Source organism: Rhinopithecus bieti, unplaced genomic scaffold (genome assembly GCF_001698545.2).
Source record: "Rhinopithecus bieti isolate Rb0 unplaced genomic scaffold, ASM169854v2 scaffold_31173, whole genome shotgun sequence".
NCBI lineage: Eukaryota > Metazoa > Chordata > Mammalia > Primates > Cercopithecidae > Rhinopithecus > Rhinopithecus bieti.
The window spans coordinates 2,133,718-2,149,013 of record NW_016813861.1 but is presented as its reverse complement, the minus strand read 5'-3'; the positions used below and the strand labels follow the sequence as shown (position 1 = coordinate 2,149,013).

Sequence of the window (15,296 nt, the reverse complement as noted above, 5' to 3'; positions counted from 1 at the left end):
GAGGCATGTCCTCTTGCCCCCTTGCAAGTGCCACTTCCATGATTAAAAATTAACAAAAGAGAAACATAGATGCTCCACTGAAATGGAGATGGCAGATTTCCTTTGTTCTTCTGAGAGAATGTTATGAAAGTAAAAATAGAAGAGAGGGAGAAGGGAAAGAAACTCTCTGAGTTTCTCATTATTTATTTTGATGTCAGAAGCTTCAAACCTCACTTTGTCATAAACATCCATCAAGCCTTCATCCCTACCCTGTTATCAGGGAGCTGCTTTCTCAGCTGAATCACAGTCACTCAGTGTTTCTCAGTGACTCCTATCTTCAGACAGCTAATATGCCATTGAAATGAGCCTTCTTAATTCTACAGGATTCAAGAGAGCCTTTCTTTTCAAAGCAATTAAAGTTTCATATGGTAGAGGAGTTTGAAAATGTTCGGGCAAATAAAGTATGTTTTTTATAAAGACAGTGCTTGACATGAGCTGTGATCGCTGCAGAAATGCCTCTTTGATCCTGGATAGAACAAAGTGACATCTGTGTAAGGTGGCTCCTCAGCACTAAAGGAAGGTCCCAGCCTTGTACAGCAATTGATCAAGGGTCATGGGCACTGACTTTGGATTGCTGTTCCTTAGATTACTGGTTTTCAGTTGCAGTCTTGTGACTGACTGTAACCAAATGTAAGGCTATCATAATGCTGCAAGCAATATGATATTTATAAAGTACCAGATTTCCTGAAAGATAGTATAGCAAGTATCAATCTCAGTTATATAAGATATATCTATTTCTTTACATTAAAACAAAGCTGACTCTAGCCCCCCAGCCTGCGTAGCAGGGAGAACATTTGGTCTCTGCCCTCCCTTTAGTTCTAAACCCAGGGTCAAACCAGAAGCTGGAGTTTGTATCTGTAAGGCCCCTCACCTCTTATATCACCAGGGAGCCTCCATTATCTCCAATCATTGGCTCCCTAAGGGTCCTGTGATTTTGCTGCTGTCGTCTGCCCTCCCCGGGGGTCCTGCCAACCCTGCAGGTACTGCCAGGCGGTGGGCAGCCACAGACCTGCAACCTCTGCCCAGCCTAGGCTCTCCCTTCTCTGCCTCACTGCTTCTTCCCCTGTCTCTTTACCCTCTAAGGAGTGGGCCGAAGTCTTTGGAAGGAGCTCTGGCTTTGTGACTATACAACCAGGAAGGCATTTATGCTGTTACCAAGCCTCAGTTTTTTTCTCTGTGGTTTAAACACCTTAAAAGATGGCAAATACAAGTTTACCTTGCTATCTTTGTATAATGCAGAAGGTAAAATTACAGGAAGAAAACCCCAAATAAGTAAATGAGTATGTTATGCTGCCTCTGTCAGTTAGGATTAGGTTTGTTTGCATATATAGAAAATGCAGATGATGGCCTGGTGCAGTGGCTCACACCTGTAATTCCAGCACTTTGGGAGGCTGAGGTGGGCAGATCACCTGAGGTAGGGAGTTCAAGACCAGCCTGACCAACATGGAGAAACCCCGTCTGTACTAAAAATACAAAATTAGCCAGGCATGGTGGCACATGCCTGTAGTCCCAGCTACTCGGGAGGCTGAGGCAAGAGAATCTTTTGAACCCAGGAAGCAGAGGTTGTGGTGAGTTGAGATTGCGCCACTGCACTCCAGCCTGGGCAACAAGTGTGAAACTCTGTCTCAAAAAAAAAAAAAAAAAAGGCAGATATTACTACAAAACGAAAGAGATTCATTTCCTTTCCGCTAAATTGAGTCTTGAGTCTGAGGTCTGATCTCCAGAGCTCCATGATGATCAGGGACCCAGGTGCTCCTGTCTTTCTGCTCTACTCTTGTTAATAGGTGACTGTCATCTTCAGGTTTCCTCATGAACCGAGACAGCTGGTGCTGGCAGAACTGCTGGCTTCTCATCCATAGTCTGAGCAAGAAGGAAGGGGGCAAGGCTAGCAAAGGAGCCACCTGAGAGCTAAATACAGCTGCTTTCAGGAGCTGTCTGGAAGAGCCACACAACAACCTCAAGTTCACTGACCCCTCCTAGGAGACAGGGCACATTGCAAGCCCAAGTAAAGTCATGATTCTATTACCAAGTAAGAAGAAAATGGTTTTGTATAGTAATGAGCAGTTTCTAATACAGCACCATATTTTGTTTTAAAAACCAACTATGGATTCAGAGTTATCCTTATTGTAATGTCATTGGTGACTTCCATTCTTGAATGTTGTCTCAGACAGAAAGGGGGAGAATGAAACCAATGTTCAGAAAGTTTATATAGACATAAATATGAGCTCTAACTTAAGAAATTTTTTTAGTTTAATTAATTAATTTATTTATTTATTTATTTTTGAGACGGAGTCTCACTCTGTCACCCAAGCTGGAGTGCAGTGGTGCGATCTTGGCTCACTGCAAGCTCCGCCTCCCAGGTTCACGCCATTCTCCTGCGTCAACCTCCTGAGTAGCTGGGACTACAGGCGCCTGCCACCACGCCTGGCTAATTTTTTGTATTTTTAGTAGAGACAGGGTTTCACTGTGTTAGCCAGGATGGTCTCGATCTCCTGACCTCGTGATCCGCCCTCCTCTGCCTCCCAACTTCAGGAATTTTACATAGGCACACATGTATACATATCTGGGCTCTAGCCATTTCTCGCCAAATAGCTGTGACCATGGGCAAGTTACTGAGCCTCTCCCTGCCTCACATTGCCTGCCTGTAATGTAAGTATGATAAACAGCAGCACTTACTTTATCTATTCTGCAGATTAAATGCAGTAGTACATGCAGGTGAGGATTCCTCCAAAATCTACTGTAGTGTGAGTGGGTAAGCCAACAGAAAGATTCCATTCAGAGTGGGCCATCTAAAATCTAAATTAGTGATGTTGCAGGAAGAACCCTGGAGTGGGGTGAATTGATTCTGAGTGTTACTGTAGGAGCCCATGCATGGGAAGGGGTGGAATAGAGGGAATGGTGGATGGCATGGTTGTCAAGACTCTAAAAGGACCTGGCATTGGATGAGTTGGCCATCTAGAGGCTGAAGTCGTGCAGGATAATGGCAGGAAGGGCAGGAGGCATTGGGGTGAAGAGGAGGCCACAGACTGCATGCCAGGGTGGTCAGTGAATGTGGCTGTGTCTGGCATATCACCGAGGAGAGTTTCAAGGATGGGTGGAAGATCTGGCCAGATGATAGGAGCCTCAAAGGCTGAGAGTTTGCTTGCTTGTTTTAATAAATGGAGGAAGAGAAGTATTCTAGAAGCAGGGATGGAGAATAAGTAGTCTAACAAACTCCTCTACCAACACCTGGCATTGTGGACTATAAAACTTAGAGAATGCAACAATATAAAAACCACACAAAATCTCACTCCTGTAGTCTCAGCACTTTGGGAGGCCAAAGTGGGAGGATATAGTGGGCAACATAGTAAGACCTCATCTCTACAAAAAAAGACAACACAAAATAACTAATCATACCACCTAGAAGCTGACTCTGAAATGTCGTGGCATCTTTCTTTGTGGTCATTTTTCATCATATGAATGTGCTTATTTACATGTATCTGCAATAATAATAATAGCTAATCTAACATGGAACTTCCTGTATGCCCTGTATTATCTAAGGGTTTTACAGATATTAACTCATTTAATACTCATAACAACCCCATAAAGTAGATGATATTATTATCCTCATTTTACAGATGAGAAAACTGAGACACAGGTTAAGTAATAAGTCATCCAAGGTATGTACATAGCTAGGAAGCAGTGATACCAGGATATGAGCCTGGCTCCAGACAGCACACTCATTACACTGCACAGTATCAGGATGAGGGGAATGAATGTCATATGTGTAATTTTGTAACTTACTTTCTACTTAATATTTTGTTGCCATGTTCCTTGTGTCTTTAAGTATTCTTTGCAAATATGACTTAGGATGCCTCTATAATACCCATTCCTGCTAACTTACCACAATGTACTCAATTTCTCCTTTTGGTGGATCTTTAAGCTGTTCTTCACATGCTTCTCTTAGAGGATTTTCAATTATTTAAGAGATGCTGTTCAAGAACACAAAACCTCTGGAGTTGATTAGCTCTGGAAAAAAAAAAAAAAAAAAAAAAAAACATGGTGGCTGAAAAACCGTAGCCCAGCAAATGTATGAGTTTTTTAAGTCCTGACAGACTTAAAAATACCAGTGGATACCTGGCGTCTCATTGGCTCCTGGAACCTACACTGAAGAAACAGAAACTCAGACAGAGATTTATAGCATACTAGCAGATGCCATTTATTTATTTATTTACTTATGAGACAGTCTTGCTCTGTCACCCAAACTGGTGTGCAGTGGCACGATCTGGCTCACTGCAACCTACACCTCCTGGGTTCAAACGATTCTCCTGCCTCAGCCTCCTGAGTAGCTGGGATTACAGGCATCCACCACCAGGCCTGGCTAATTTTTGTATTTTTAGTAGAGACGTGGTTTCACCATGTTGGCCAGGCTGGTCTTGAACTCCTGACATCAGGTAATCCACTTGCCTTGGCCTCCTAAAGTGCTGGGATTACAGGCATGAACCACTGCACCCGGCCTATATGGCCATTTACCATGATGTTTTCCAGTAATATTTAATGATATGAAAAATTATCATAATGTAATTTTAAAAAGAAGGATTTAAAATTCACATTAAAATATTAATACTACTTATCTCAGCCTGGTGTTATTACAGATTATTTTCTTCTTTGGGCCTTTTCCAAATCTCTAAAAGAATTTCTTGCAACCTGTATCAGAAGATAAAGCAGTATTGTTATGTAAAAATTAGAGCCCTAGAGTTAAACAAATCTCTGACTAAGCAAAGTTGTGTAATCTTATCACGAAGGTTTAGAAAGCTCATAATGCCCAGCGTTGCTGAGAGTGGGTGTAAGAGTGCTCTTGTGCACAGTGGGTAGGTGGGAACATTGGTATAAATCTTTTTGGAAAAGAGTTTGGAAGTATCTATTAAACTTAATATACTTATTCTGCTTTTAGTACACTTGCAGAAGTACTAACATTCATTTCATTGTTTCAGTTTTTTTCATAATTGAAACAACATAAATGTCCACCAATAGAGCATTAAGACCAAATAAACCACAATGTAACTATGCAATGGTATATGCACAGTCATTAAAAAAGAAGGAAACAGATTCAGAAGTGTCAGTATCAGACACATCTATCACATATTTTTAGAAAACATCAAGTTACAGTTCGACATATGTAGTGTGATCTCGCTTTGTGGTATTTTCATACACACAAGGAAGTCAGTCTTTCTGGTAGAGGTATCATTGGGCCTTGGAAGAAGCGGGGACTACTGTTCTTATTTTTTATACTCTTCAGTACTATTAAATGTTCTAAATTAATGTTTATCCAAAGAAGAAGTACCAAATTCTCTTAGACACAGAAGAGATTTTTAGGGGTCTCTTGTGCTAATCTTGTATCTAATATTTCACTGGTAAGCAGTCAAGTAGGTGACCCATCCTCCTGTTTCCACAGTCAAGCACATCTTAATTATAGAGGGAGAGAATTAACTTTAGTTACCGAACACTGGGCAATGCAAAGAGTGAGAATACGTTAAAAGTCATAGTTCCTATAGTTTGTTACTGTAGATTGGATAACACATCAGTGAGGCCAATCAGAGGGAAGAATGGAAAATAGAGTATCTATTAGAGAGATACTGGATATGGCAGAATCTTTTCATGACATTCAAAGCAAGTAGAGCATGGCTAGTGCAAAAACCTGAAGTGTGGGCCCAAAAGACCTTTGCCGATTTTGAGCCGTGTAACTTTGGGCAAATTACTGTCTCTGGGACACTTTCCTTACTGGTAAACAATTGGGCAGGATTAGAAAATGATCTATGAGGAGAGATTGGTTCTAGGCAATAGAAAGCATTTAATGAATTATTCTTATCATGTTTCCATTATTATCAATATCACCAGTAAACTATATCTGACATAGCAAGAAAATGGCTGTTTAAGTTGACAAAATAGACCTTATTTTGTTTTATTTACAAATTTGCCACCTCTTTGTAATTTAAGAAATTAATCTGCATGCGGATGTAGGCTGGCACCAACAGACTATGTCTCCACTGGCAGTACCTGCCGGGGCTTTGTCACTTCTCTGCTGATTTTAGTCTCCAGGCCAACACTCTCATTAGCGGCCTTTTTCACTTTCAGCATCTGAGCAAGTGCTCAGTTTTCCAAAACATCCCGAGGTAAACATTTCAACATTTTGAAAGGAATTATTACCGATGTCTAAAATGAAAGTCATTTACAGATTCATTTTTTTCTTGTTGATAGACTCAATTGTACCTTTCATCTATGATCCGAGATAGTTAAACACCCAACCCTAAATGCTACTTTCTGTTTTACCATGGAAGGAGACTGGTCTTGTGCCCTATGTCTCCTCCAGATAACTGAAATCAGCCCCACTAGCACCTTGAGAGTGCTGGGGGTTCCCACAGACCATCGGGGCTGAGATACACTGCTCATGTGCTAACCAAAGATATAGTTTTCAGATCTCACTTGCAGTCTGATCTTCATTTTAAAATGCACCTCAGCCTTGCCAGGCGCGGTGGCTCACACCTGTAATCCCAGCACTTTGGGAGGCTGAGGCGGGCAGATCACCTGAGGTCAGGAGTTCTAGACCAGCCTGACCAACATGGAGAAACCCCGTCTCTACTAAAAATACAAAATTAGCCGGGCGTGGTGGCGTGTGCCTGTAATTCCAGCTACTTGGGAGGCTGAGGCAGCAGAATCACTTGAACCCAGGAGGTGAAGGTTGCAGTGAGCCAAGATTGTGCCATTGCACTCCATCCTGCGAAACAAGAGCAAGACTCCATCTCAAATAAATAAATAAATAAAATAAATAAAAACATAGTAATAATAAAATGCACCTCAGCCCATGATCACAAAGTGCCCTTGGTAGACAACATCTTGAGGCAACTTCACATTTTCTACAGTTTTGAATTTCCCCCGCCTTCTTTTATAAGGCAGAGGTAATACCCAACCTTTGATTGTCTAAGGTGGTTTTATGGGAATAATATATATGCTTACTCCCACCAAAAAATGTTTATACTGCCCTCAAATATGGCAAATTCTTGAATTATTTTCAACTTTGAAAGCTTTCTCTGGTCCACATCTTCTTACTTACCTATTTATTAAAATTCACAGGGATGGCCGGGCATGGTGGCTCACACCTATAATCCCAGCACTTTGGGAGGCTGAGACAGGCGGGTCACGAGGACTATAAGATCAGCCTGGCCAACATGGTGAAACCCTGTCTTTACTAAAAATACAAAAATTAGCTGGGCATGGTGACGCACACCTGTGATTCCACCTACTTGAGAGGCTGAGGCAGGAGAATTGCTTGAACCCGGGAGGCAGGGGTTGCAGTGAGCCAAGATCACACCACTGTACTCCAGCCTGTGTGACAGAACAAGACTCTGTCTCAGGAAAAAAAAAAAAAATTCATAGGGACGACATCACTGGATAAACATTCTGGTTGAAAATTTGTATCTCTCATTTCTTTGTTAATTCTAGAAAACTCTTACATTACATATGAGCCATATTTTTGATTAAAGAATAATTTTAGACCTGATTTGCAGAGTATATGGACATGTGTAATTTGCATGCACAAATGTAGAGATGGACTGCTTCCCCCACATCGCTAAATTCAGCCTCCGAGTATTTGCAGGAACAAATGGAACATTCATTGAAAATCTCTTAAGGTGCTCTGAGAGGAATGGCTCGGTGTGTTTTGTTCCACACTTGTCTGGGCTCATAATGCCTGTGGGGCTTTGGAGGGTAAGAGGAGATGACAGTGTAAGGACACAGATGTGCAGTTGTCTTTGGGCTGCAGAGCTGTGAGCTGACCACCAGGCTCCAGATAGTGGGAACCCTGAGGGCCTGGAAATGGCTGTCTGCCGATGGCCTTAGGACCAGTGTACTAGCAGATGCAGAGAAGCCGACTTCCGTAATTTTGTCACCCCAAGCTCCCTGTGAAAGTTTGAGCCAAGATACCAACAACTCTGACTGAATGAACCCATCTTAGGAGCATGAGATGTAGTTGTTTGTTTTTTCAGTTTATTTATATAAAGCTCAAAGGGATCTTCAAAATGAAAACTTTAGTAAGTATAAAATATCTTTTAAAAAAAAAAGATAGTGGGGAAAATGTCAATAGCTATTATTTAATGGTTTTTTTAAAACCTCTTTATTTCCTCATTTATTTTTTAACAGTTTTATTGTGAGATAACTCACATACCATACAGTTTACCCACTTAAAGTGCACATTTAACATGGGTTTTTTTGTTTTTATTTTTTTGTTTTTTGGGAGTTTTTTTGAAGCAGAGTCTTATTCTGTTGCCCAGGCTGGAGTGCAGTGGTGCGATCTCTGCTAACTGCAGCCTCCGCCTCCTGGGTTCTAGCAATTCTCTTTCCTCAGCCTCCCAAGTAGCTGGGACTACAGGCACACACCACCACGCTGGGCTAATTTTTGTATTTTTAGTAGAGATGGGATTTCACCCTCTTGGGCACGATAGTCTCGAACTTCCGGACTCAAGTGATCCACCTGCCTTAGCCTCCCAAAGTGCTCTGGGATTACAGGTGTGAGCCACTGCGCCTGGCCTAACGTGTTTTGATGTATTACGTTATTATTTGTTTTCATCATGGTAATAATATATGTAACAAAATTTGCTATTTTAATAAATTTTAAGTATATAATTCAGTGGTACTAATTATATTCACAGTGTTGTGCAAGTATTTCCAGAGCTTTTTTAACATTCCAAATAGAAGGTACTCTGCCCCCGGTCCCTGGCCCCTAGTAACCTCCAATCTATTTTCTATTTCTTCAGATCTATTCTAGGTACTTCATAGAGTGCACCATATATATTTGTGCCTGACACTTAGCATAATGTTTTCAAGGCGCCTTTGTGTTGTGGCATATATCAGAACGCCATTCCTTTTCATGGCTGAGTAATGCCCATTTTATGTATATGCCACATTTTGCTTATCCATTCATCTGTGGATGGGCACTTCAGTTGTTTCCACCTTTTGGCTATTGCGAGTAATGCTGCAGTGAACACTGACGTACAAGCATCTGTTCAAATCCCTGCTTTCAGTCCTTGTGGTTATATGGGAGTAGAATCGCTGGGTCATATAGTGATTCTATGTTTAGCTTTTTGAGGAACATTATTCCTTTTGAAAAGTTGTATTTACAAGTAACTTTTCTAAACATCTTACATGCATTATTGCATCTAATTCTCATGCTGGCATGTCCATTAATTCTTATTCATTCAGCAAATGTTTTTAAGGGTCTACCATGTACCAAACACTGTTCTAGGCACTGGGGATTCTATAGTGAACAAAATGAATAAAGTATCACCTTCTTATTGATTTTATAGTAGTGATGGCAGATGATAAACAAGTATATATTAACATAAAGCTGGGTAGAATAAATGCCATTGAGGCAATTTTCTAAAAGCCAGATAAGGAAGCGGCATATTGGTGGGCAGGAGTGGATTTGCTATTTAATAATGGAATTAAAAGGAAAGGTGTCTCTGTCACTTGAGCAGAGACTTGGCAGAATTGAGGGAGTGCAGCATCCAGAGATCCTGGGATCAGTCTAGGGAGTGGCAAAAACAAATGCAAAGGCCCTGCGGCAGGTCCAGGCCTGGTGTGGCTGAGGGATAGCAGGCAGGGTGGCTGCGGGGAGTGAGAGGGAGAGAATAGGGTGAGGTTGGAGTTTTATTATATTGTGATGGGGAGCCACCGGAGGGCTCAATCTAGGGACAGAATGCAGTCAGTTCTTCTCCCTATTATAGGAAAAGAAGGTGAGACTTAGAGGGTTTACATGATTTTATCAAAGTTGTAGCTGCTAAGTAAGAGATCAGGATCCAGGCCCAGGCAGATCCACTCCTGAGCTCACGCTGTTTGCCACCAGGCTGGCATATGTATCAGGCCCTAAGGGTATTCCTAGCTAGCTGTCAGTGCTATACATAAATGTCCTATATGATGCAGCATCTATCACAATGGGTTTGCAGCTCTCTGGAAGCCAGCCTTGCCAGGCACACTGTTCACAGCCCCAAAAGTCCCTTCATTTTCTCCCTTAGGCATGATGCACTCTCCTGGCTTTGACGGGAATAGCAGCCTCAGCTTCCAGATGCTGATGAACGCAGACAGCCTCTACACAGCTGCACACTACGCCCTGCTCCTCAATCTGAAGCTCTCCCACGGTGACTACTACAGGAAGCGGCCGACCCTGGCACCAGGCGTGATGGTGAGTGTGCCGTCCCTCGTTGGACTGGCAGAGGGCAGGCTGTGGCCTCCTGGTGTACAGTCGAGTGTCAGTGCCCTGAGTGGGATGGCACAGCGTGTTTTGTTCCACACTGCTCTAGATTGGTAATGCCAGTGGGACTTTGGGGGGTGGAAGGAGATGACATATATATAAGGGCACAGATACACAGTTGCCCAGCACCGTGATCACAGAACTACCCACTGGGCTCCAGTGAAGAGTGTATGGACGTGAGGCCCTGGAAATGGCTGCCCAGGGATAACCCATTAGTTTCATCCCGTGCCATTATTAAACACATGGATAAAACCTGTTCAAAACCACATCATTGATGTGTTAAGGGAGATCAGAAGATATGCAGGAAATTTGCTGAAAATGAGTCGTGTTTTTCTTTGTTTTGAGACAGAGTCCCGCTTTGTCATCCAGGCTAGAGTGCAGTGGTGTGATCATGGCATGGCTCACTGCAGCCTCAAACTCCTGGGCTCAAGCAATCCTCCCACCTCAACTCCCAAGTAGCTGGGACTACAGGTGTTCACCACCATGCCTGGCTAATTTTTTTTGTTATTTTTTGTAAAGACAGGGTCTTGCTATGTTGCCCAGGCCGGCCTTGAACTCCTGGGCTCAAGCAGCCCTCCCAACTTGCCCTCCCAAAATGCTGGCATTACAGGGATGAGCCACCATGCCTGGCTGAAGGTGTGCACTTAGAAAAACTCTTCACCGTATTCCAACATGTTCCCAGACTGACTGTTGACCCAGAACGAAGCTCACTGGCTGTTGCTCATAAGCACCTCCTGTAAGGGGTGCAATGAGAATGTTGATTGTCCTGTGGTTAGCTCCTGTGATGGAGCAAGCCACTCCATGGTGTACCCTATTATCAGTTCCTGAGCCTAAATCCATGGATCTACATGAAGGAAATCAACAACCATTTGTTTGCTTGATAAATTGTAAATTCCCAAAGGTACGTGGTTACTTCATGAGCATAAGTGAAGTATCTCTGGAAATGTGCACATTCCTGTAGGAACAGGAACGCGTTCCATCTCTGCTGCTGTTGGTGCTCTTAGAAAAGGAAGCTCTGTTACTCTATTAAAGACATCTGTGCAGTTGCAAACCTTTCCACACATCCAAGAGTAAGAATGAAAAGTGCAGTCTCTGTAATCCTTCTACAAGGTATCTGTCAAAAGGTGTCATCAGTGAAGGAGACCTCAGCACATTTGGGAATTCTCCATCTCTACTTCTCCCCACTTGCCGCCCCCTTACCCAATACACAAGCCTTGGTTTAGTTCAGGGCTCTGTCGTGAAGAGGCAGCAGAGGCACTTAGGAGCCTGTTAGTGAGCGGAGTGTTATGTGGTCACCTTCTCATGCGATCTCTCTGTAGAAGGACTTCATGAAGCAGGTGCAGACCAGCGGTGTGCTGATGGTCTTCTCCCAGGCCTGGATTGAGGAGCTCTACCATCAGGTGCTCGACAGGAACATGCTTGGAGAGGCTGGCTATTGGGGCAGCCCGGAAGATAACAGCCTTCCCCTCATCACAATGCTGACTGGTCAGTGGTTTGTTGCAAGGCCTTGGGGCACATGGTAGGGTGGGGTGGCTCACGCTTTAAAGCCTCTTTCAGAGAAGTGTTGGTGCTTGGAGCAGACTGAAACAGCACCCACAAAGCTCCCTGGCATTGGTGACAGTTCCAAGGAAGTGTCATGAGTTCACTTCACAGGTGTTTTCTGTACCTTTTCCATGTGGGAGTCTGTAGGGCTCACTGTGCCCCATTAGATGAGGACTAACTTAGCACCTTTGTCTGTTGGTGTAAAACTGTAGGCCATATCGGTAGGATGTGTAGGCCCAGGATTATTCCTGGAAGTTCTCACATGCTAATAGTCACCCATATCATTTCATTCAGTGTTCTTGGGATTTACCAATAAATGTAAAATGACTGATTTTAAAGTTGGCTTCCTGGCCAAGCGCCATGGCTCATGCCTGTAATCCCAGCACTTTGGGAGGCCGAGGTGGGCAGATCACCTGAGGTCAGGAGTTTGAGACCAGCCTGGCCAACATGGCAAAACCCTGTCTCTACTAAAAATACAAAAATTAGCTGGGTGTGGTGGCAAGTGTCTGTAATCCTAGCTACTTGGGTGGCTAAGGCAGAAGAATCACTTGAACCCGGGAGGCAGAGGTTGCAGTGAACCGAGATCACACTACTGTACTCCAGCCTGGACAACAGGAGCAAGACCTTGTCTCAAAACAAAAAAAGTTGGTTTCCTTCTGTTTTCTATCTATATCAGAGGCCCTCCCTTCCCTTCCCAACTGTACCAGAATTAAGAATAATGCCAAATACTTACCAGCATCTTTGTCTTCAGTGTCCAGAGCTTTTTTTTTTTTTTTTTTTCGAAAAGAAAATATTTATTCAGGAATAGACGTTGCGTTGGGAATATGCCCGCCATAATAAACTACATGCTTATACAGGGAGATAAAGGATGGCAAAGGTGTTTAAAGGAAAAATGAGGAGGATTTCATCATTGTTTTGAGATAATGATCCTTAAGTAAAGGATCAGTAACAGGGGCGGTGCCAGTTTAACTTGGACAGGCAAGCAGATGCTGGGCAGATGTCCTCACAGGAGTATTATTTTGTGTAAGGTTGCAATGGCTTGTGAGTTGCAATGGCTTGTGAGTTGCAATGGCTTGTGAGCAAGTTGGTGCTTTTTGCAGAGTCTCATGTGATAGTTCTCCCTCTATATATATAATTTCAACTATTACTTTAGACTAAAGGGATACATGTGCAGGTTTGTTACCTGGGCGTATTGCATGATGCTGAGGTTTGGGGTCAACCGATCCCATCACCCGGGTACTGAGTATAGTAGCCAATAGTTTTCAACTTTTTCCCCTCCCTCCCTCTCCTGCCTTGCAGTCCCCAGTGTCTATTGTTAACATCTTGATGTCCATGAGTACCCAGTGTTTAGTTCCCACTTATAAGTGAAAACATATGGCATTTGGTTTTCTGTTCCTCCATTAACTCGCTTGGGATAATGGCCTTCAGGTGTGTCCATGTTGCAACAAAGGACATGATTTTGTTCTTTTTTATGGTTATGTAGTGTTCCATGGTGTATATGGACCACAGTAACTTTTAAAATCCTATTTGACAATTAGAAATTTCACATGAGAGTGTAGAGAGCAGTATGCCATATTGTTGTGGGGCAATGTTTTTTGGCAAAAGCAGCTTTTCATGGCTTCTTGTGGCTCGGCCATAATGCCAAAGATGTGCAAAAGTTTAGTCGGGTCATCGCTTGCCTTAGTAAGTTAGAGCTCCAGGCTTGTCCTGGATTGTCTCTGAGTCCCCAAACTGGGTTTTTTGTTTGTTTGTTTGGTTGGTTGGTTGGTTGGTTGGTTGGTTGGTTTGGGTTTTTTGTTTTGTTTTGTTTTTTTGAGACAGAGTCTAGCTCTGTTGCCCAGGCTGGAGTACAGTGGCATGATCTCAGCTCACAGCAACCTCCACCTCCCAGGTTCGAACGATTCTCCTGCCTCAGCCTCCCGAGTAGCTGGGATTACAGGTGCCCCCCACCATGCCCAGCTAATTTCTGTATTTTGAGTAGAGATAGGGGTTCACTATGTTGGTCAGGCTGGCCTTGAACTCCTGGCCTCAAGTGATCTGCCTGCCTTGGCCTCTCAAAGTGCTGGGATTACAGGTGTGAGCCACTGCACCCACCCTCCCCACACTGGTTTCTGATGCAGTTATCCTCTCCTGCCTCCAGCAGAAGGAGGTGCAGAGCATGGCCCTGACCTCTCTGGAGTATCTGTATCCTCACACAGCTCGGCATGGCTCTGTGCCCAGCAGGAACAGCACAGGACTGGGCAGAACAGTCCAGCTGGGTTACAGAATCTGTTGTCCAAAGGGCATGTTATGTTGCCTATGGTTGGCACTAGGGGTTCTTACAAGGTGTCAGAATAAACTACTGGCAGGTGGAACCCAGCCATGTAGAATTTGGGGTGAGGCACTATTTAGGAATCAGGCAGAAGGTCAGAACATAGAGTGAGGTCTGTCCACGGGTGGCAGAGTCCTCGTCATTGATTGGCATTTGGAGTCTTGCTTCAAGAACTAGGATGGAACTAGGGGAAGTAAGATTGGGTCTCGAACTTTGCAGATCAGGATCACTGGAGAGGTGATCAATTTGTGTTTTGTTAATCATGATAGCATTTACATCCATTTGAAAAATAAGCATTCAGGCAAAGCACAGTGGCTCACGCCGATAATCCTAGCACTTTGGGAGGCCAAGGCAAGTGGATCACTTGAGGTCAGAAGTTCAAGACCAGCCTGGCCAACATGGTGAAACCCCATCTCTACAAAAAAAAAAAAAAATGCAAAAATTAGCCGAGCATGGTGGCAAGTGCTTGCAGTCCCAGCAACCTGGGAGGCTGAGGTGGGAGAATCCCTTGAACCTGGGAGCCCGAGGTTGTAGTGAGCTGAGATCGCGTCACTGCACTTCAGCCTGAGTGACAGAGCGAGACTGTTTAAAAAAAAAAAAAAAAAAAAAGAAGAAACAGAAAAAAAGAAAAGAGAATTAATCATTCAAATGTATGAGAGCCATTTATTTAGTTTACCTATAAGCAATGCTTGATTTCTATCTGTTTTTACAAACTCCTTTCAGTAGGGATGGAAGGTACTGCCCAGAGCTTGTAAGTCTGAGAATTTGGATGAGGATCCTAAACATTCCAGCTTTAATTTGCAAATACCATAGTTTCTGCCAAAAGTGATCTCTGTGACTCTCTTGCCCAGGCCTTAATAAAAGAAGTCATTCAGTAGATGTAAAATGAATAAGTAACAGACTATTCATAGTTCCCATATTCATCAATCATCACCATTAATTAGCCATCGCTGTTATTAATGGAACAGTAAGCTCAATTGCTATGTCCACAGGAAAGTTATTTAACTTTAAAGATGAAAAGGGCTTTTCATAATAATTCAACAAAATAAGGGTCTATGATTCTTTATGATTGAAATTCCAGGTATGAAGTGACAAATGAATCAGAGCAGCAGTTAGCCTAGA

General features: G+C 43.1%; 1 protein-coding gene across 2 annotated transcripts in view; it reads left to right on the top strand.

The window, feature by feature from the left end:
* ARFGEF3 (ARFGEF family member 3) overlaps nt 1-15,296 on the top strand; it is a 189,846-nt gene that overhangs the window by 113,033 nt on the left and 61,517 nt on the right. For both annotated transcript variants that reach the window (XM_017848989.1, XM_017848991.1), the window contains 2 exons: nt 10,086-10,252; nt 11,641-11,806. In XM_017848989.1, the coding sequence (XP_017704478.1) occupies nt 10,086-10,252; nt 11,641-11,806 (333 nt within the window). The remainder of the gene's footprint in view (nt 1-10,085; nt 10,253-11,640; nt 11,807-15,296) is intronic.